This window comes from Leptinotarsa decemlineata, unplaced genomic scaffold (genome assembly GCF_025532065.1).
Source record: "Leptinotarsa decemlineata unplaced genomic scaffold, Ldec_3_MD MMD2_P_RNA_scaffold_1, whole genome shotgun sequence".
NCBI classification, from domain to species: Eukaryota; Metazoa; Arthropoda; class Insecta; order Coleoptera; family Chrysomelidae; genus Leptinotarsa; species Leptinotarsa decemlineata.
The window spans coordinates 193,895-215,209 of NW_027412523.1; the positions used below are offsets into that span (position 1 = coordinate 193,895).

Consider the following 21,315-nt stretch of genomic DNA (forward strand, 5'->3'; position numbering starts at 1 on the left):
TGTGAAGATCAAATCGTGAGCTGTAGTTTTTGAAGAAAGTATCAAATTTCACTTAAAAAATTAGATGAAGCATAACAAAGTATATGAAATGTGGCCAAAAACAATACTGTAGCAATGCCCAGCCTCAATATTTGCCAGACATGTCCCCGTGTGACTTATTCCTATTTATAAAAATGAAGAGATTGTTATATGGCCGTCGTTTTACAAGTATAGCTGAAAGTGCTGAAGGCTATCCTGAAAAGTGTTTCGAAGATCGAAATAAGCGCTGGTACAATTGCATAATATCTAATTAGAAGGCGACAGTATTATGTAGACGAATAAATGAGTCTTCGTTTCAAAAAAGCAGGTTTCCGTTATTTATCTCCGTACTTTTCCTCTTCTCAAGAGAATTGCATTTCTGGTGATTGGGAAAAGAGATTGTTTTCTATTTATTCTTAGCCAGACTTTCCAGTTTCACCATTTATTTTGATGCTTCGTATAGACTTGATATATACGGCTCGCTACATATCTTATTGAGGCCTTGATTGAAATGAAATCTCAGAAAATCCATTCCTTCCAAGCTTCCTACACGGTAGGTATTCGTGAATGCCTGTCAAAAACAACTACTCCCCGGTTAACACCACGTTAGATATTGAATTATATCCGGATATTTATGCAGGTTACCTCACAATGGAAAATATGCAGCTAATTATCGTTCGTCCAGCAGCAGGATCAAGCTTGATTCAAACCTGCAGGCCGTTTTCGAGGTATTACTCCTAATCAGTGCAGGGAAGATCCGATCTAAACAGCATTGTACCTGGGTCTCGACTGTCTTTGACACAGCTCGACTACATGGTTGAAATGTGTGTAAATTTAATACCAGTGGTTTTGTATTTTAATGTCCCCAACTTGATACTACTGAAAATAGACTGAAAAGAGATGATAAAGCCATTTTGAGTTTCAGTACCAACGTATTTCAATGAACACTTGAGTAAGATGATCTTTCCTTTGTCACTCTTTAGCAGAAACAGCAAGCTTACACAACTTGATTGTTCATCATTGTCAAATAACGCAACTGAAACGCACTAATAGCATCATAACTCCACAACGAACATGACAATGAGGAATGAAATAATCAGCTAAACTCAAATTTACAGGAACTTTCGGCAACGTCAACTTCAGATTTTGTACCCATTGTTCATCAGTCATGTCCTCTTTTCTTTTTCAATTCTCTCAAAACAATCACACCTACATGTGTTCTATAAAACAAACTTTCTAACATCGAAATTGAGTCTTCCTCAGACCGCAAAAGTGGTGAACCTGTTATTAAAATGTTAACATAATTTCAATAACAATAGGAAATCCATGTCAAAGATTATAATCTTATGTTTAATGATATACTAGCTATAAATCTGCAATTATGATGAGTATTAGTCATAAGAATTAAAACATAATGGGAAGTAACCAGCTACATTATATTTCGTGGAGAAGTTGAAATTACCCAATTACTCTTCAAGGAGTAAATGTTCATTTCCTTAATCATAAATTGCGAAAGAACAAAAATGATATCCAAACTAATTTATAACAGTATAATTTAGTATTATGTTATATCTGTGAGTTTCGATGTTTCAGTTGAGTCATCTATTTTCAGTTTCAATTAATTGAAATCTGATCTTGAACCGTTTTATTTCATTTTTTTAATGAATCATTTTTTTTCAATTGGTGAACCGAACTTCTGCAAAAAAAGCCTCCGTTTCTGTAAATCATCATCAGATGTTTCTGGGCTTATTAAAATATTAACAGTATTATATAATCTCAAAATGGAGTGACACAATCAAAAAGCTCAGTTACATTTGATTCAAGAACCCAGAAATAAAACGCTCATGATCCAACACAAACAGCACTGTTTCGACCCAAGAAAGGTATCATCAGTGGTACTAGAATGGACCACGAGTGCATTCTGGACAATCCTAAGTAAGAAAAGGTCGTTCCACTGTTTCTGGGCTCTAGTACAATGAATTGTCTTGCAATAATATTCGCAAGAATCGAATTTGAAAATGTTATCTGTCAATGAATCACTTTTGCAATTGGAGACATTTTTATTCCACATACAATATGATTATTGCAAATATCCCTAATGTTACATATAATTTAGTTTTCAGTTGATAAATTTTGTCAAAATACTTGAATGTTTTTGACCTTCTTGTCGTTTGACATTTTGTTTTAAACCTTTGATATCTGAGTTGGAGTTTTGACTGAAATATGGCAATATTTATCGAGTACCAAAGTATTCCTATTTATCCTAAACAAATAATGCACTAATGATCGTAATTGCTTTGAGTAAGTCTCGACTCAAGAGCGTATCGTGCTTATTTTCAAAAGGGCGTGTTCCAAAAGAGTTTTATTTAATGTAGAGTTACCTATAAGCTTTCCATATTTCAATTTTTATCGGGAGATTCCTACTAGATATAACTTTACTTCAGTTGGTGTTTTTGAATTTCAAAAATATGCCAAATTTATTTACATTTTGTTATGAAACCAGAACTTTTGCGATACCAATTGATGTATACTGAATACGTACCTGATATCCGTACCTGTATTTTCTCACTGATTTATGAATTGTGAAAGGTGTGAAAGTGACATTTGTAGCACCAATTTCAACAAATCATTTCCTATTACCATACCAATCTCCAAATATACAATGGATCAAAGAATTTACATCAAATTTTGTGTGAGAAATGAAACTAAGTGCTCAAAAACACTTGAAACGTTGACAGTGGCCTACCATGCTTGTACTCTTGAGTTAGAAAAATGTTTACAAGTGACACAAGATTGTTACAGAAGGTTGAGAAAATGTGAATGACGACACTGGTCCAGGACGGCCTAGCACATTGACAACCGATGAAAGTGTTGAGAATGTGAAGAAAATTGTTATGAAAATCGTCGAATCACTCATGCCATGCAATTTTTTCTGAAATATTGAGCAGAAGCTTATGAAGTTCGTTTCAAAATTGCTGAATTTTGACCAAAAAAGCATGAGCATCGCTCAGGAGATGCTGAATGGTATTAAAGGCGATCCAGATTTGCTCAAAAGGGTCAAAGCTGGTGATGAATCTTGGGTATATGGTTATGATGACATCGAAACCAAAGTCCAATCCTCTCAATGGAAGAGCCCAGGAGAGCCAAAACCGAAAAAAAAACCGCCAAATTCGATCAAATGTCGAGGTTTATCTCACAGTTACAAATCAATGAAAACGATGACAATATTGCATGAATTGGGCTTCCACCGCATCCTCCAGATTTGGGCCCCAGCGACTATTTCTGTTCTCAGATCTCAAGAGAATACCGATGAAGAGGGGATCGTCGAAACTGAGGCCTATTTTGAGGTTAAAGACAAATCGTAATATAAAAAAGGTTTCCAAAATTGTATGACTGTTTTCAATTAAAAAAAAACAAGTTTTATCCAAACAAATGAGTTGTCTATGTTAGTGTAGGAGCTTTTCAGCCAAACTATTATATCACGAAGAAGATGATTTAAAACATTAGACATTAGAAGGTTAACTCAGGCTCCATATACCTCGATGGCAATTCGTTATTTTTACACGCTTTATATTAGCTTCACCTGTATGTATACATGTTTGTTTGTTTGTAACTCTCAAGCTCGGGATCTGTATTTGATAGAATTATCGACATTATTGCTTGATCTATTCGCTGGCAGATGGTGCTGTATGTAACCTCTTTGATATATGGACATTATTGTTTGATCTATTCGCGGGCAGATGGCGCTGTATGTAACCTCCTTGATATAATTCGTATTTCTTCATTTGAAAAAAGTTTTTTTTTATTAACACGCACGCCTGCTGCCTTCTTTGGGCTTGGTAGATAATTTTCAGGTTCCTTCTCCGGAATCGGAAAATATCAATGGTCATTTTCCTAAAAAATATACGGGTGATTAATCCCAAAGTTTAGATAAAATATATATAGTTCAAAAATATTAAAAAACACGCTTTTATAGCATACTAAATTGACAAATGAAAATAAATATAGCTTTAAAAACTAAAAAACACGCTTTTAAAGAACATCAAACTAAAAAGTTAAAAATATTTTTTTAATAAGCTTAAAACAATAACGAACTAAAAATACTAGTATCATTGTGCCATTTTTTTTTCTATATCAAGCGCCCGTAAATTTTTTTAAAAATAATACTAGTATTTTTTGTTTGTTATTGTTTTGAGCTGATTTAAAAAAATATTTTCAACTTTTTAGTTCGATGTTCTTTAAAAGCGTGTTTTTTATTTTTTTTTTAACAATATTTATTCAATTGAAAATATTGGAGAATATGGTCAAAATTAACCTTATTTTCCTCTTTTAGACGCTTATGTCATTTAGACTTAATTTACATCAGTATTTATTTACAGATACTGATAAGTTTATTAGTTTCGTTAAATATCTAATGTAATGCAACAGGAGATCCTTCCTCCGGAATCTGATTCAAATTATGACCATTATGTTATTTTACACTTATTCAAGAGTATATATTTTGGATTATATTCATACATAAGAAGGCATAAATATGAAGCCGTTAGGAATTCTAATTAATATCGCATATTTCAAAGCTTTCTGGCGTTTACATGAGTTTACGATTTATGGCAAGTATCTTTTTGAAATTTTGATTGCGACCAACTTCCATGAAGTCAGAGAATTTGTGAAACATTTCATTGAAACTCCTTTGTTGTTCATTCCATTTTAATTATTCTTTTCTTTTTCAGGTCGGCTAGCTGTTATCTTGATAGGAGTTTTCACTTTAGCTATAGGTATAATATTTTCATCCATACCATGGTTGGACTATATAATATTAAGGGTAAGATTTATTTTACTTCAACTCAATAGGAGCAACCTGTTCACTTAATTGAAATATTTGAACACAGCACAATAATTTCTTGATATCAATTCTCGCATGAATTCAATAGATGCCATTATTTAATATCCGAAGCCATATACAGTGATTTTCTTTAATGTCCCCCCACCTTTTATTTTTTGAAAGGGTCGAATCAAAAAATTTAAATTTGGGATAACGAATGCATGAATACTTTATTTTGAAACTGACAGATGAAACTTTCAAGATGACGACTGGGTACCATCTGGGAAAAAAATTGAATGAAAAGGGGGTAATCTTTTTGAAGCTCCTGGTAAATACTTTACAACCCTTTTGCTACAAAATGGCGGAAATTTAATAATCAATCAATCAATCGAAATATGCTTTATTATCAAAGAATAACATCTTGTTGACCAAGCCTGTATAAATAAAATAAATTAAATTAAATGAATAACATTTAGATAATTATTTACTTAGTATACATAGTATACGTAGTCACTACTTTACAAAATTGAATTGTTAAAAAGCAATCAGTCACTCATTTAAAATTTAAAATATAACAAACAATAGTAGGTAGGTATATGATATCAAAATGTGAAGCTTTGGTATATTTATTTTTAGTCTATTATATCCGCATAATATTCTTCCAAACTATAATAGGTTCTATCGGAAAGAACTCTTTTTACAGCTTTTCTGAAGCCAGTGTTGGACTGTATATATTTGATATAATTTGGAAGGTGGTTGTACATCTTGCAGCCGTTATATATAATGGAATATGCTAAAGGTAGTTTGATATGGTTACTTTGGCGGGTGGCATATCTACTATCTGTAATGACATTTTGTTTATGTTTATAAATCAGACACACTGTTTCAAGTATGTCTGATTTATAAACCTTCAACTACCTTCTCACTCGGGGCTCTTTTTTGTAAAACAAAAACACTTTGAAGAACATTTCCACTGCACACTCCCCAGAATGGGATACCATATCGCAAATGTGACTCTATCAAGGAGTAGTATACTGACTTTGCGATTGTGTAACCTACTTCGTTTGCAGCAATTTTTACAGCATAACAACCAGAGGACAATTTTTCATTCAGGTTTTTGACATGTTCATTAAATTTGAGACCGTTGTCAATGTAAAGTGCTAAACATTTATAAAACACACTGTTTTCAATGATCTGGTGGTTGATAGAAATATCAGATACTGCGCATTTGAAGGACATTATCTTGGTTTTTAATATATTGAAGAATAAAAGGTTTGAGTCGCACCACTCTTTAACCTTTATTATATCTGAATTGATGACCTGTTGAAGATCGGCTTCCTTATCTTTATGCCATAGTATGGTGGTATCATCGGCGAATAGTGTGAAACTTCCTGAAATGTCAAGCATCGTCAAGTCATTGACATATAGTAAAAACAAAATTGGACCTAAGACTGATCCTTGCGGAACACCACATTGTATATTACGTAAACTTGACATTGTTTTTGTTTTTACTACTTGTGTGCGGCCAGATAAATATGTCGTAAACCATGAATGTGCCTTATTTTTAAATCCGTAATGGTGAAGCTTTCGCAGCAGTATCTGTTTTTTCGTTAACCAGCTGTCGCACTCTGAATACATTGACATTAAACTACATAATATGAGGTAATAAGCTTGAGGTCAGTTCAGAAGATGCTCGAAATGGTTCCTTGAACTTCTTGACATATGAACAGCCTATACGATATTTCACCCCGAACATTTCCGAACACAGTAACGTCAATATCTCTACAAATATTTATTATTCTCTGCCGTATATCCAATATTGAAGCAGGTTCAGTTTCGTACACCTTTTGCTTCGAATAGTCCCATTAAAAAAGACCAAAAGTGTCAAATCTGGCGAACGGGCTGGCCATTCTGTAGGACCTCGACGGCCAATCAAACGACCGGGAAAGGTAGTATCCAAATAGTTTCTTACTTGTCTGGAGTAATGTGGTGGTGCTCCACCTTGTTGGAATACAATATCCATATCGAGTTCATTAGGATTCGCTTCGACGATTTCAGTGATGAGAGGGTCAACAGTAGTTTCCAGCATATTGAAAAACAGTTCCCCTGTTGGAATTTGATCAATAAATAGAGGGCCTACAATATGGTTTTCCAATATACCTGTCCAAACGTTAATTTTTTCTGGATATTGGGTATGAGTTTTCTTTCAATGAACGAGAATGGACCATTTTAGAGATTGTCGACGTGATACCTTTCTACTAGTAGAACCGAAAACTAAATGAGAATATTCTAACGGAACAGTGATGTTCATTGTCATGCTGATATTTTTTGTCGTTTTTAAAAACAAAAAATAACTTAACAAGCCTTATTGGGTTGTTGGAATTGCCAACAACCCGATAAGGCTAGGAATATTTCTAGAAATATCGATATTAATGTGTTTGTTTTCGAGAAATTATTAAATTTTGTAGTAGGTGATGATATTGACTTCATATTCTAGGGTTGTGTTCAAAATGATGTGTCACAAGGCCCCCCTTTCCATTTAATTTTTTTCCCAGATGGCGCCCAATCGCCATCTTGAAAGTTTCATCCATCAATTTCACTTCAAAATAAAGTATTCATGCAATAATTCCATTACAATACAATGGTTACAAATCGGAAGTGTATACGGCAACCAGCGGTGTACCACAGGGATCTAATTTAGGCCCACTGTTTTTCTTGCTGTACATAAATGACCTGTGTACATCTCTCGAATGCAAGAGGCTTATGTTCGCCGATGATTTAAAATTATATACGTCCGTCACTTCTTTAAATGATTGCAGTTATTTGCAGATCCAGTTGAATATTTTTCATAGGTAGTGTATCAAAAATAAACTCCCAGGGAATATATCCAAATGTAAAGCAATGAAATTTAGTAGGAAAAGTAATAGTCTTCACTATGCATACTCAATAGATAATGTAGAACTGCAGCGTACTGACGAGATAAAAGATCTGGGGATTTAATTTGATGCGCAGCTCACCTTTAACATACACGTTAGTCGTACAGTAAATGCAGCATATCGTGCATATGGCTTTATTGTAAGAAATTGTAGAAATTTCACAAATTTGTCTGCTCTAACAAAAATGTATTTCTGTTTTGTCCGATCAAAACTAGAATATGGATCTCTAATATGGAACCCCATATATGGACAATATATTTCTATCGTGGAGAAGGCACAAAAAAAAATTCTGAAATTTTTGAGCTTTAAAATTGATGGAGTATACCCACCTAGAGGCCAAAACTATGTTTCTTTATTACAAAGATTTGACTTTATATCCTTAGAAAAACGCAGGGCGCAGACTTCCTTACAATCTGAACAATAAAATTGATTCCTGTGAATTATTATCTTACATCAACATATTTGTACCCCGGCAAACATCTCGAAAAAGCTACACTTTTATGTGTAAACGGGCGCAAACTAACCTTATGCTTAAGGCACCAATCTATGTAATGTGCACGAACTATAACAAAATTTGTGAATATTGTGATATTTTTTTCTGAATATTACTGGGGTTTTTTCCCAACACCGAATCGTTATTTTTAACACCTCGACACACGACACGATCACTTGGTGATCTAAATACGTGTCAAGGTATTGAAAATAACGATTTGGTGTTGGGAAAAAACTCCAGTAATATTCATTACTACACCAAAGGTTCCAAACAGTGCATCATAAGTATCTTTTTTCCTGTTCTTTAATCGAATTAAAAAATAAGTCTAGAGCGTATATCGTATGATAACGCTGAAATCTCTATGTATCAGTGCTAGGAGTACACTTAATATATATTGTCATCTTAAATTGCTCTGTAAATGGTTGTTACTGTTGGGCAAAAAATGCTTTATTTTTTTTTCCACCGTAGTATGCGCTGGTCAGGCCCTATCCCCCGAAGCCCCGATACATTCGGGAGGGCGCGCCAGCATTATCAAGCAATGACCACTCCCCACACCGTGGGGCAAGTGATCATTGGGTCCGAGAATCATGTGCCCTGAGCAAATGCAGTGAGCCAACAATGACAGCCTTCTGCATCTGTGCGGCTAAGATTTCTGCCTTAGTGCGGCAAGCCGGTATGATTTTGAGATTCGAGAGTGGAGAGGACATCATTCCACCAAGGACTCCAATAATCAGAACAACCATCTTGACAGAGTGATCTGGATGGAGTCTGCGGAGTTCGAAGAGAAAATCTCGATATTTTATCCATTTTTCCTCCTCTTTTCTGATGATATTCGTCTCGCCAGGAGCTGAAAACTCCACGACAAATATCGTTTTGCTCTGGTGATCGAGAAGGACTACATCAGGCTCATTAGCTTGTATGAGCCTGAGGGTGGGGAACGAATAGTTCCAATAAATTCGGCACTTCTCGTTCCCCACAACGGATTCAATATCCCCCGGAGCGTAGGGCAACACCGGTGTCTCGTCAATACCGTAAGAGTGCCGTAGATGGTAATATAGCACTCTTGAGGCCGCGTTATGTCGATGGATATAGGCCGAGACCACATATGCTGGACATGCTGACTCGACCTGAGAAAAGCAAACGTCAGGAGCTTTAATAAGCCAAGGTCTCCAATGTTATTGAAGAAGTAAGGTGAAGGTGCAGAAGTAAGGTGATCTCTGCGGTTTTTATCTGAGCTTTTTGCTGAACGGGTTTCAACTCGGTGACAGAGTTGTGGTCACCTCGTTCAGAGTCGAGAACTATACCGAGTTCATCAGCTGCTCGGGCAGCTGCTCTAAAGAGAAATGCTCCAATTCTTGCTCTCTCATGGTCACAGACCATGCAGAGAAGGGGATCCGAACTCCTCACGACTTTACAGGCTGTATCCAGTACCATTCTGTCATGTAGACACTCCAAACTCAAAAGTCCACGGCCTCCCTGTTGTCGGGGGGAAGTACAACCATGAAACAGACGATTTGGGATGCAAACTCCTATAGAGATGCATTATTTTTCGGGTCTTTACGTCGAGTTGATACAGGTCCTCCCGAGTCCACTTCACTACTCCAAACGAGTAGAGTAAGATTGGAACGGCAAGCATATTTGTTGCAGCAACTTTGTTCTTTCCCGACAGTTCCGATGACCAGATATGTCGAAGTTTGTGCTGGTACATTATTATTATTATTATTATCAAAAATTTAAATTTTTTGAGTTGACCCGTTGAAAAAATAAAAGAGGGGGGACATTAAAGAAATGTACTGTATGAATATTGCACTAGGAAATTTTTATTTGAACTGTATTTGACTTGATTCAAACTGGAAACATGTTAACAAGCTATGAAAATATTTTTCTTTTTTTTTTAGAATTTAAAATTAAGAGATGGATCACTAAGTTTTCAATACTGGCAAAAACCCGGTGTGATCCGATTAACAAAATTGTACATATTCAACGTCACAAATGCAGATAACTTCCTGGCTGTTGGGGAGAAACCAAAATTGCAAGAGATCGGACCATTTGTATACAGGTGAGTCATCTTCCAATGAAATCATGAAAAGACAATTTCGAATATTTGTCAGGAGTTGGTTTGATAATAGTATACACTGAGTCCAAGATAAGAATGAATAGCATAGGGATATCGAAAACGGTAAGTGATACGGGGTCGATTGAATTAGAGAAAACTAGCGCATTTATGTGCCTAATAACATGCAATTTAGAAAGTTTTAATATTCCATGTAGTTTCGGAGATATTCGAGAAAAACCGAAATTTGAAAATTTCGTTTTAATGTTCTCCTAGCTTTATTTTCAAAGGAAATGTAGCACTTTGCTATGACCACTTTTCAACGACTACACGATAACGTAATCAAAATGTTTTTGCGTCGTTTCGTCTTTCAGAAAACATCATCAATATTATATTTTTATATGGGCAAGATGTAAAAGTAGGAACGGTAATATGTCAAAAATTCTACCAAACAACAGTATTATGACAACAGAACATTATGTGTCATTTTATCCAGCGCGAACTATCTAAAATTGAAGAAAAGCAGGTTAAGTAATCACTTTTCTTTTTGCGCGGGAAATGGTTATGAAATCATATTGTGTTGCTGTATTCACAATGAAAAATGGAGTCGTATATAGGGTATACTTCAGTTTAGGAATTAGGAATATTAAAACTTTCTAAATGGCATATTCAATCGACCCCGTATCACTTACCGTTTCCAATATCCCCATACTGTTCATTCTTATCTTCGGCACACGTGTATTATGCAACGACCATGTAATAATTGTTATTAATACACGAGCATTAATCGGGATACGAAACGAGCCGAAGAGCACCTTAAAGATTTTCCTGTAGTGCTTGTGTTTTGTCCTTAAAAAAAGAAAGCAAGTTTCGTATTGTTTATACGACTGTATTAATAACCATTACATGAGACTTGCATACGGTATTTTTAGACACCCGATAAATAAAGAAGAACATTAAATATAATATTTATTTTTATATGGAACACAATAACAGTAATTAGGTACTTGTATTTCTTTCAAAAATTCTTCAAAATTGTAATTAATGGCATTACCTCGGGTATTACCATGGATATAGGGAAACTATAAACACTCTAATCATATTTATAACGTACATAATAATTGTAATTAATCCTTAAGAATATTAAGATTATTTATTGTGCAGTTTGATAAGTTTATTCAAGTATCGAACTAGTCTTTAAAGAGTTCTATATTGTACTGGGAATGCTGATTTTATTCTGAACCGAATTTTCAATATAGCCTTCGGCCACTGAATTGGATTTCCAGCCACCATGACGTTTTAATGTAGTAATATTACCACCGGCATACAAAAACAATGTCCTGTAGATAAATTCGGATCAGGCAGATTCAAATATGTCGCTATTTGCTTCCCTAAATTACCAAATTTATCAATACCAATGTTTTGAATGGTGAATTTTCCATTAAAATAATTAACAGTATTTGATGGTAATTGTAAATGGTCGTTGTTCTTTTCTTTTACTGTCTCCCACATTAACATTCAATTCAAATCTTTGACATTTTTACATTTTAAGTCATGTAGGCCGTGTCTTCGACACGCTCCCATTATTCTAAAAATCATTGTTTCATGACAAATTTTAAAAAAATGCAATGTTAAGTAGATACTTCTATAAATAAACACTTGTCATCGGGTGCTTCGTCGATAAACGTTTTCATTTCTTCAGGTGAAAATATTTTTTATTTTTTCCAACATATCCTACGGACTTTCGCTTTAATAAAGCTTGTAGCTTATTATATTTGGAAATGTCCATATGATGGTGGATATTCATCAATGATTTCAGTATTGAATAATGTGTCCATGTCTTTCACCAAAATATATTAGAGTTACCCATTTCTTGATTTCTGATTGTTTGATCTGGGGGTATATTAATCTGTAAGTTAATTCACCGCTTCGTTTTCTGATTATCTTCTGGATTGTGTCTATCTGTATAAATATTTTAATTTCCCTAGCTAGATTGTTGCAACATTAAATTGTAGGTCGCTAATTTATGACTGTCTGGATGGAAAAAATCACTTGGGCTAGGTTTTCTGAATACAGATAATTTTCTACTTTTTCGTGAGTATCGTATTCTGTAACAGTGGAATAGACTCGCAAGTCATCTATCTATCATGAACTATTCATAATATGAGTACTGTATTCGTCACGTCATTCATTTCGATTCATATAGACCATTAATAACCATGTTACTGTATCAATAGAACAGTAGTTCAACTACAACTAATTCACATGTGTCCCATTAAAAACAATAGAACAATGCATAAACAATGATCAGCAGTTTTCACAGTGGCTGGTCTACCGACCGACAGTCCGTCTGGATATGAGTCTAGTCATTCTCGAAACTAGTGTAAATTAGTGTAACAAGTTCCTTTATATCACTCGCGGCTATGTGAGTAACTGTACTCTTCTAGCAATACGTACTCGACCTTTGAAAGATCCTTGACAAAGATCTCATGGGTTTAGGTTAGTTTTGTTTACACGGCAAATCGCGATTAGTATCATTCGCAATATACCTAATCATAAGAGCGGAATTTCCTTATATTGTTACCCTAATTAGCTGAGCAATTTGTAGCGGAATTGAGCTAGCATTAATTCACGGTGATTCTTTCATATTTAATTTTGCAAAATATGGCGAACAGTGCTTGTAGATATATAGTCAACAACCTTTTATCAACAATAATGATAAGCTCGGATGAGGATGAAACTGATTTTTACATCTCAGAGGAACATGTTATCATGGAGTCAGATTACAATGAAATACTTAGTAATAATAAGTATTTAATGTTTCATGGATACAAAAAAAAACACACAAAAGAATCAAGATACATTTAAAATGATATCAAGTCCAAGTATTTCATTGTAATCTAACTCCGTGATGACATGTTCTTCTAAGATGTAAAAATCAGTTTCATCCCCATCTGAGATTTTTATTACTGTTGATTGTTGTCAATATATCTTCAAGCACTCATCCCAAAATTAAATATGAAAGAATCATCGTGAATATATGCCAGCTCAATTCCGCTACAAATTGCTCAGCTAATTAGGGTAACAATATAAGGCATATTATTCAGAGGATAAGATACTAAGTAAAGAAAGATGCATCTGTTAAAAATATGAGTAAATATATATTTTATGTTTGTTATGTGAGTGGTGCTGCCACCTAGTATCATTAATTAGGTATTCATTCCGTTTATCATATTCTGTGGCTCAGTCGTAAGTAGTATTCTTTGGTTTTATGATATTGACAGAGACACACAATTGTTAGGTTACACGCGAATGGCTCAAGCAAAAAAGAGATATCGGCGCTATAGTACGGGAGCTAGAAGAATTTGAAAACAAGAATTTAAGAACAGTTGGTTATTTGATATGCTGACTTTCTTGCTCTTTCGGTTAACTTTAAAAGAATCTTAAGTATTTTTGAATGTCTATAATTTTTATATTATCTTCTTCAAACATAAAATAATCTAAAACTTATTTGCCAGACCTTAATTCGATTGTTGAGTATTAAATATAAACAAAAAAGTAATGAAAAGTATTGCGGTATAATGCTTGTGGTTAGAGAGAGAGACAGTTTGAAGTGCAAGAGAGATAGAAAGCGACGGCAGCGTATCGGCTAGTGTATAACAGAAAATTTTAAGAATGAAACAGAAAATAATTGCAAAAATACATTACTTACACTTGTTCTTGTAAATACAAGTTGGAATGAAAAAATTTTAACATAAAAATGAAAATATAATTAAAATAAGCATAAATTGAAAAGAATGGAATAAAAACTATATCAAGGAAGGTTCAAAAATTATATTTTTTAATTAAAAAGTACTGATTATTACACGTGAATTACAAATATATAATGCAAAGTTTCAGATTTTGTTTTTAATTTAATTATATTAAGTCTATAATAGTGTCACAAAAAAAGGGAGGCATCTTCATAATCATCATCATCATCTTCCCTCTCACTGTCAGAATTATTTATATCGTCGTCTTGGGAATTGTCATTCTCTTCCAATATTTCATCATCTGTAACAAAAAAATTAAAATTCCTGTGATTGTTTTTGTTCGTTATATAATAATTCAGTTTTTATTGAATAATGTTCTATTCAATACTTACTTTGAATAATAACATCTGCAACTATGGAAGGTAATTGCTCCTCCACAAAAAAAAACTCTGTTTAAAATCTATTTTTCCGTTAATCAGCTGTCGCCCCCATACGAACGACAACTCTCAGAAGTTGAGAAACTTGTGCAAGCTAAGGACTAACGAGGTCTTACCTTTTAACGTGTGATTTCTAACACGGATGCAGAATCATCCCAGCTTCAACTAGATAAATTCTCTCGTGAAAAATATCTGGTCGAGGCGGGAATCGAACCCACGGCCTGCCGATCGTGAGTCGGGCGCACTACCACCGCGGCCAATTCCACAACAAACCAGACAAAATCATATTTATCATCGGATGTTGTGCGATGAAATAAACTCGAAGCACTAACCTCACTTACGATTTCACTGTTTATGTTTCCCGCAATAGTTTCACTAACATTTGCTGGTGTATTTAATGGCAAAGTATGTGAAGTAGATTTACTGATACTATCTATTTCAGTCGATGGATCACGGTATTTTGCCATTAAAGCTGTAAAACTTCTGTAACATTGTCTGTGATATCCATCTGTTTCATTTATTTCAGTAGGCAACTCGATGTCACTGTACGAATTTATCTTTATGTCCTTTATCTTTATGTCCTTTATAGAAAGCACATTGCATTTTATCACTGGCCATTAAAACAAAATTAATAAATAAAACATCACAAATAACGAAAACACAAAACAAACATGTGACTTTAGACTGACGCCATGTTGTCCATTTGCCGATGCGCTGCTGTCGCTTTCTATCTGTCTTGCACTTTAAACTGTCTCTCTCTAACCACAAGCATTATACCGCAATACTTTTCATTTCTTTTTAATTTATATTCAATACTTAACAATCGAATTAACGTCTGGCAAATTAATTTTTGATTATTTTATGTTTAAAGAACATAATATAAAAATTACAGACATTCAAAAATACTTTGAATTATAAAAAAAATAAAAAATAGCGTTGGGCACATAATTAACAACAATAAAAATGCCTGGCAATAAAAAATTGATGTCTGGTGGATCTATCTAAAGGCAAAAAATTAAAAATTACGCTTTAAAAATTCTTTTGAGGTTGAGGATTTTTACCTGTGCAGGTAAGATGCGCATTAATAAAGACAACCACTACTGCCAGCCAGGTAGCCTGGACTCTAACCGAAAGAGCGAGAAAGACGGCATATCAAAAAACCAACTGTTCTGAAATTCTTTCTCGAAAACGTTGCTAGCTCCTATACTACTACGCGTCCAAGGGAAAAGAAGAGAAACACCAATGAAGATCAACCCTAAGGCACTGTCTATCTGCCATACATAGAAGAAGAAGAATCGGGAATTATCTAAAGAGGGAAACAATTAACAACGTTTTCAAACCAACAGTTTTAGAAAAAAGTTTGTACTTCCAAACTAGAAAAGCTGTTGAAGATAAAAAAATTGAATCTAGAAAAGAACGATACGTGCAAAAGATGGATAGACTGGTAGACTCAGGATATAGTCTAACAGGAAATTCAAGCTCAGATAAATCAGTTTTGCAGGGGTCTGTAGAAAAAAATGTATACAAATCTAACAATAGCTGTGAACCTAGTGATTTGAAGTAAATTAATTCTCAAAGGACATAAATTAAAAGAGACATTCCAGTGAAAAAGATGGATTCAAACTCTACTGCTACAAATCCAACGAAGAAACCTGAATCGAAGCCTTCTGGAATGCTAGCCTGTAAATTTTGTGATCTTGAATTACCCAAATTAGATCTCGAAGATCACGAAAATTATTGTGAAACCAGAAGTGATAAATGTTTGGAATGTGGAGAATTAGTTATGTTCAAAAACAAGCAGGTTCATCTGGACTCGAACCATGAGTTTGTAAAACTGACTGACGAACCAGGTCCAAGGCCTTCTTGGGATTCTGTAACTCAGCGTAGTAGCACAAATATAGATTCTCCCATACGAAGAAGGCCTCCACTTTTTAGACCAATAACAGATTTTGATTATGACCCTATGCCATACTTGCCATCAAGCTATCAAGTTCCAGAGGGTGGAGCAAAGAAAAAAGAAGGTGAAAGTAACAAAGAGATTTCAAGAAGATTAGACTGCCCAGCCCCGGAACCGCCATCCTACAGAAGGTGCAATTCTCCAACAGAACTGGTTATCCCATGTGAATTTTGTGGAGTTCCAGTTCCTCATGAAGATTTGATTCAGCATAAAACTGGATGTCGCCCAGATTTAGCAAGGTTCAATCCCCATAAAAGATCACCAGAACCTGATGACTATTTCATCGCACCACAGAACAGTTCACCTGAAGTTGAACTACCTTGTGAATTTTGTGGAGATATGATTCTTGCTTCACACCTATTGGGCCATCAAGTTAGGTGTTCGTAAATTTTTTATTAGAAATTTTATTGTCATTGTTATTATGTTCTTGAACCCCTATTTCAATTTATCAATTTGTTACAGTATTGAAAAATATCATTTTGGAGCACTTTTTTTTCTTATATTCGATATTTTGGAGGATTATAATTACATTGTAATATCAACACACATCAATGGAAATAACTATATTGCTCCAGGACGGTAATTGATCAACTTAGCTAATGACAGCAGAGACTAACTCAAATCAGCGGGAATTCACAGGATTCCATGTAATGGTGGTGAAGTATATTTCGGTCAAACGAAAAGAGGCATTGGTACCCGCCTAGTCGAGCACATATGGAGTTGCCGATTGGGGCAGAGTCAAGAAGAGTACTTCGACTACCCCACTGAAGATGACTACCGCGGTTGAAATGTTTAGAGATTATAACCAAAGAAGACCACGGCAAAAGCCGGAAACCAACCAAAACATTGACGCCAACCGTGAAAGCCTACATTTCTATATTCAACGGTTGATTTTTTTTAACTCTTTGATTTGCCGATATGACGTGACCAACTAATATTCTGACAAAAATTCAACAAAATCAGTAGGCTGAACAGAGCCCATTCAACATCTCATTTTTGATTTGACAAGGTAATAACTGTACGACGTTTTTCTGTTCCGCTGTTTAATTTTGCGGTCCACCGCTCGAAATGATCGAAGTAAAAGGTAAAGTAATATACAGTATTATGCACAATGAGTCAGGTTCGACGTTCTGGAGAATTTATTGATAATTGGCGAAGCACAACTGATGATGACTTCATCGAGATACAAATTAATGAATTATGAAATAATTTGTCAAAATCACATCTTCAGAAGAAATTCGAATTGATATCTGTTGCCTTCAGTATGGTGTCGAAAATAGAGCAACTGAGGTTTACTCATTTCATACTTTTTTTATAACTACAAGCACTGTGATTATAATAATTTTATGTGAACATACCTACGAAAAAAATTTCAGACTAGAGAAATTAGACAGGTTTTTTTAAAGTTTTTCAAAATTGAATAAAAACAACAATTATATTATATTATGATATATTATATCATATTTTATTTTATTTCATTTTATATTATACTAGCTTTTACCTGCGGCTTCGCTAGCGGGTGACAGAAGAAAATAACAATAAATATAGAAAAAATCCAAACAGCTGAAACTATAGTCAATTGCATTGGATTAGATTGAATATTGTCATGACTGTGAATGATACAGTGCGACGGTATTACGGTACTAAGGGTTGGAACTTCATTACCGGAAAGCTAGATGACGTTAAAGTAGCTAGATTTTGAGATTTTTTGACAAACAATTTTTTTATCCTACATAAAAATTAATTATTTTTTTATAAAAAGTATTCTATGTTACTTCTGATACCTCCAAGAACATGTATACAAATACATGTATTATATCATATTATATTATATTATATTATATTATATTATATTATATTATATTATATTATATTATATTATATTATATTATATTATATTATATTATATTATATTATATTATATTATATTATATTATATTATATTATATTATATTATATTATATTATATTATATTATATTATATTATATTATATTATATTATATTATATTATATTATATTATATATTATTATTATTATGTCAGTGAAGAATTCCCGAATGAACATAAAAATATTGCATTGATATAAAACATCAAGAATCTCAAATAAGACCTCTGCGCACAGATATATTTATGTCTAATGGATTGGTCGGACAATATGTCATATTATGGCATATATGGCATTTTTGAAGTGTGCAAAGTCAATGACATGGTTTGTCAATACCCAGTTTAGATTTTATTCAGTTGTTGAACCCAAAAACTAAACAGTGAATATCTTCGAGTGAAAGTTACTTAAGATTGATACTGTATTTCCAGATGAGTAATCTCTCGAACGTTGTTCTACTAACATAAATATATTTTAGCCTAGAATTTCAATACGCCTTGTGATATAATAAGGTGAGATTTCTGAAATATAATTTCTTTCAACAAATAAAACCACCACTAATTGGGGTCATTGAAAAATAAAAGACATTGTCACTTTTTTTGGCGGTGGATTCTCAAAAACTGTCAATTGGTAAATATTTGATTTTGGGAAAACTACTTTATTGGCCCATCCACCAATATTTTTCAGTACCATAGTTATATTTAGGACCATTTGAAAAAATGATATTGATAAAACATTGTCTTCCCATAAATTTTTCCGCATCAATTTCGAATCACCCTCTTCGAAATCACGAAGTAAGCTATGCACATGTTTGAAGCATATCAAATCCGGCGAATTAGCTGACTAAACAATAATTTCAATATTTTCTTCACTTTCATATTTCTAGGTATTGAAGTTATTTTTCGGGTCTAACATCTCTCCTGATCCTTCGAGCTTACCTGTAGCCATTCAGGCCAGAATTTGTAGTTTTGGAATTGTATCTGTGCACAAAGGCCGGGTACCTATATTTTTTTCTGTGTTTTCAATATAGACCGATTCACAGCTACAAAAGACGATGCATACGCTCGGTGTTGCTTGAACTTCTCAGAGGTTTGCTTGTACTCAGTTTTGACAATACTTCATTCCAGACATATTTTCTTCACCGTATCTAATGTGTATTATTCGTCAAAATTCAAATACGCCTATTAAAATTTGGTCATATGTAACGCAAATGTATTTCAACCCGTATTTGAGGTTACAAAAAGGTTACTACTATCTGCCTTTGAGTGGGAAACGAAATAACGTTCAACTACAAAAACTGGTTATCTATGCAACCTCATACCATGCAGTGGAAGATGCAGTAGAGGGCAGAGGCTTTGCATCTGACCACCTTGAGGAGCCTCATTTATCTTTGATATTGAGGACTGACTTCTCCGTTCCGTCTAGTTTTATTACAAAATGTAACTCTAACTACCGAGATAGTAATCGTGAAGATCCACTTTCGTTCAGTACTGCTGCTAAGGGTGGAACAAACTTTGAACAAGTTGTCACAACCAGAGCTATTCCTTCCATACGTCATAGGACTGTCTAAGAGGGAAAGAAGAATTGGGTTAGAGTACAACATCAGAACTGGATTCAGATACAAAACAGCCTCACAAAAATCAAGCCACCAAATGTAAAATGAAACCCAAAAAAGTGTATCTACTGATTACCATGCGAATGCGAAAAATCTCATATTGGTCAAACTAAGTAATCGTTGAGGAAAACAGCGAAGGGAAACCAGCAAATTGAGAATTGCTGAGCATGTTAAGAATCACCTCAAATGATTTGGAGCTGAAATCATCAGCAGGAACACTGGTTCAAGAGTAAGTTCAAAGAAGTTGCGTACATGTTGACAAACGGCGCACTGAGTCAGGCTAGGAAGAGATAAAAGATCTCAAGTGAGCTATAACGGGTCATGTGAATCAATTTTAAAAGCTTTATTTGGATTTTGCAGAAAAACGCATTTCGTAATGCACTACTTTGAAGAATATGTATCTGAAGTGAAGAATTGTAAAAAACTAAGAATTTTTGTCTACGTTGCATTGAGTCGTTTTCTTTACGGTGGTGTAGTTCATAAAAATTGTCAGAAATTTTAAAAATTATCTCACGCAACTGCTTTTTGCCAAAAATTCCATGGTAAAATAGCTTGCCTTTTCTTGATATGTCGAAAAATAGTCCCACTTTGGGAAAGAAAAATATTGAAATTCGACAGACATGACTATAATTATTCACTTATTTTCAATCTCTTTTAAGGCAGAAACTGATGCCATAGTCAAATTTCCAGAGAAGCTGATACAGTATTGCATTTTCTCTCAATTAAAATAATATCAAAATACACGAAGACTTCAAACTTTTTTAGCAAATGAATGTTTGATTATATATAAGTACCTTATTTTCGGATACAAAACATGTCTACACACATCTCAACAATGTTGAAGTCGTAGCTGCAGTATTCTGCGATTTCTCCAAAGCTTTTGATTGTGTAAATCATGAACTTCTTTTGCAAAAGTTAAACTACTATTGCTTTAGAGGAGTGTGTAATGAGTGGTTCAAGTCTTACTTAAGTGATAGAAAACAGTTGGTAAGATCAAACGAAAAACTATCACACACTAAGGATATCTTATGGGGCGTTCCACAAGGATCAGAACTGGGCCCGATTCTTTTCCTTATTTATGTAAATGACCTTGTTACTCTCTCAATTTACGATCTTTGCGAATGACACCACGCTCCTTTGGCATGGAAAAAATTCCTCTGATATGAAAGAAACTATCTCTAGTGATCTAGAAGTTGTGAAAGATGGTGTGACGCAAACTACTTGTGCTTTAATATAAAAAAAACAAACCTACTCACCTTCAGCTGTAATATTAACAATTTATACTTAATGGACAAATTCTTGAGAATAAAAACCAATCCAAATTCTTGGAAATCTTCATGGATAACAAAT

General features: G+C 34.1%; 2 protein-coding genes across 2 annotated transcripts in view; both read left to right on the plus strand.

The window, feature by feature from the left end:
* The window catches only part of LOC111508191 (scavenger receptor class B member 1), an 87,111-nt gene that overhangs the window by 26,154 nt on the left and 39,642 nt on the right, over positions 1-21,315 (plus strand). Inside the window, exons 2-3 of the mRNA XM_074175175.1 lie at positions 4,749-4,840; positions 10,168-10,328. Coding sequence (XP_074031276.1) covers positions 4,749-4,840; positions 10,168-10,328 — 253 coding nt within the window. The remainder of the gene's footprint in view (positions 1-4,748; positions 4,841-10,167; positions 10,329-21,315) is intronic.
* LOC141481921 (uncharacterized) lies at positions 15,871-17,066 on the plus strand. Its single transcript, XM_074174518.1, has one exon. It carries the CDS (start codon positions 16,124-16,126, stop codon positions 16,853-16,855), a length of 732 nt encoding a protein of 243 aa, XP_074030619.1. The 5' UTR covers positions 15,871-16,123; the 3' UTR covers positions 16,856-17,066.

Excerpts from the sequence above, each read along its gene's own strand:
- LOC141481921 (XM_074174518.1), top strand. The coding sequence starts at position 16,124 with ATGGATTCAAACTCTACTGCTACAAATCCAACGAAGAAACCTGAATCG.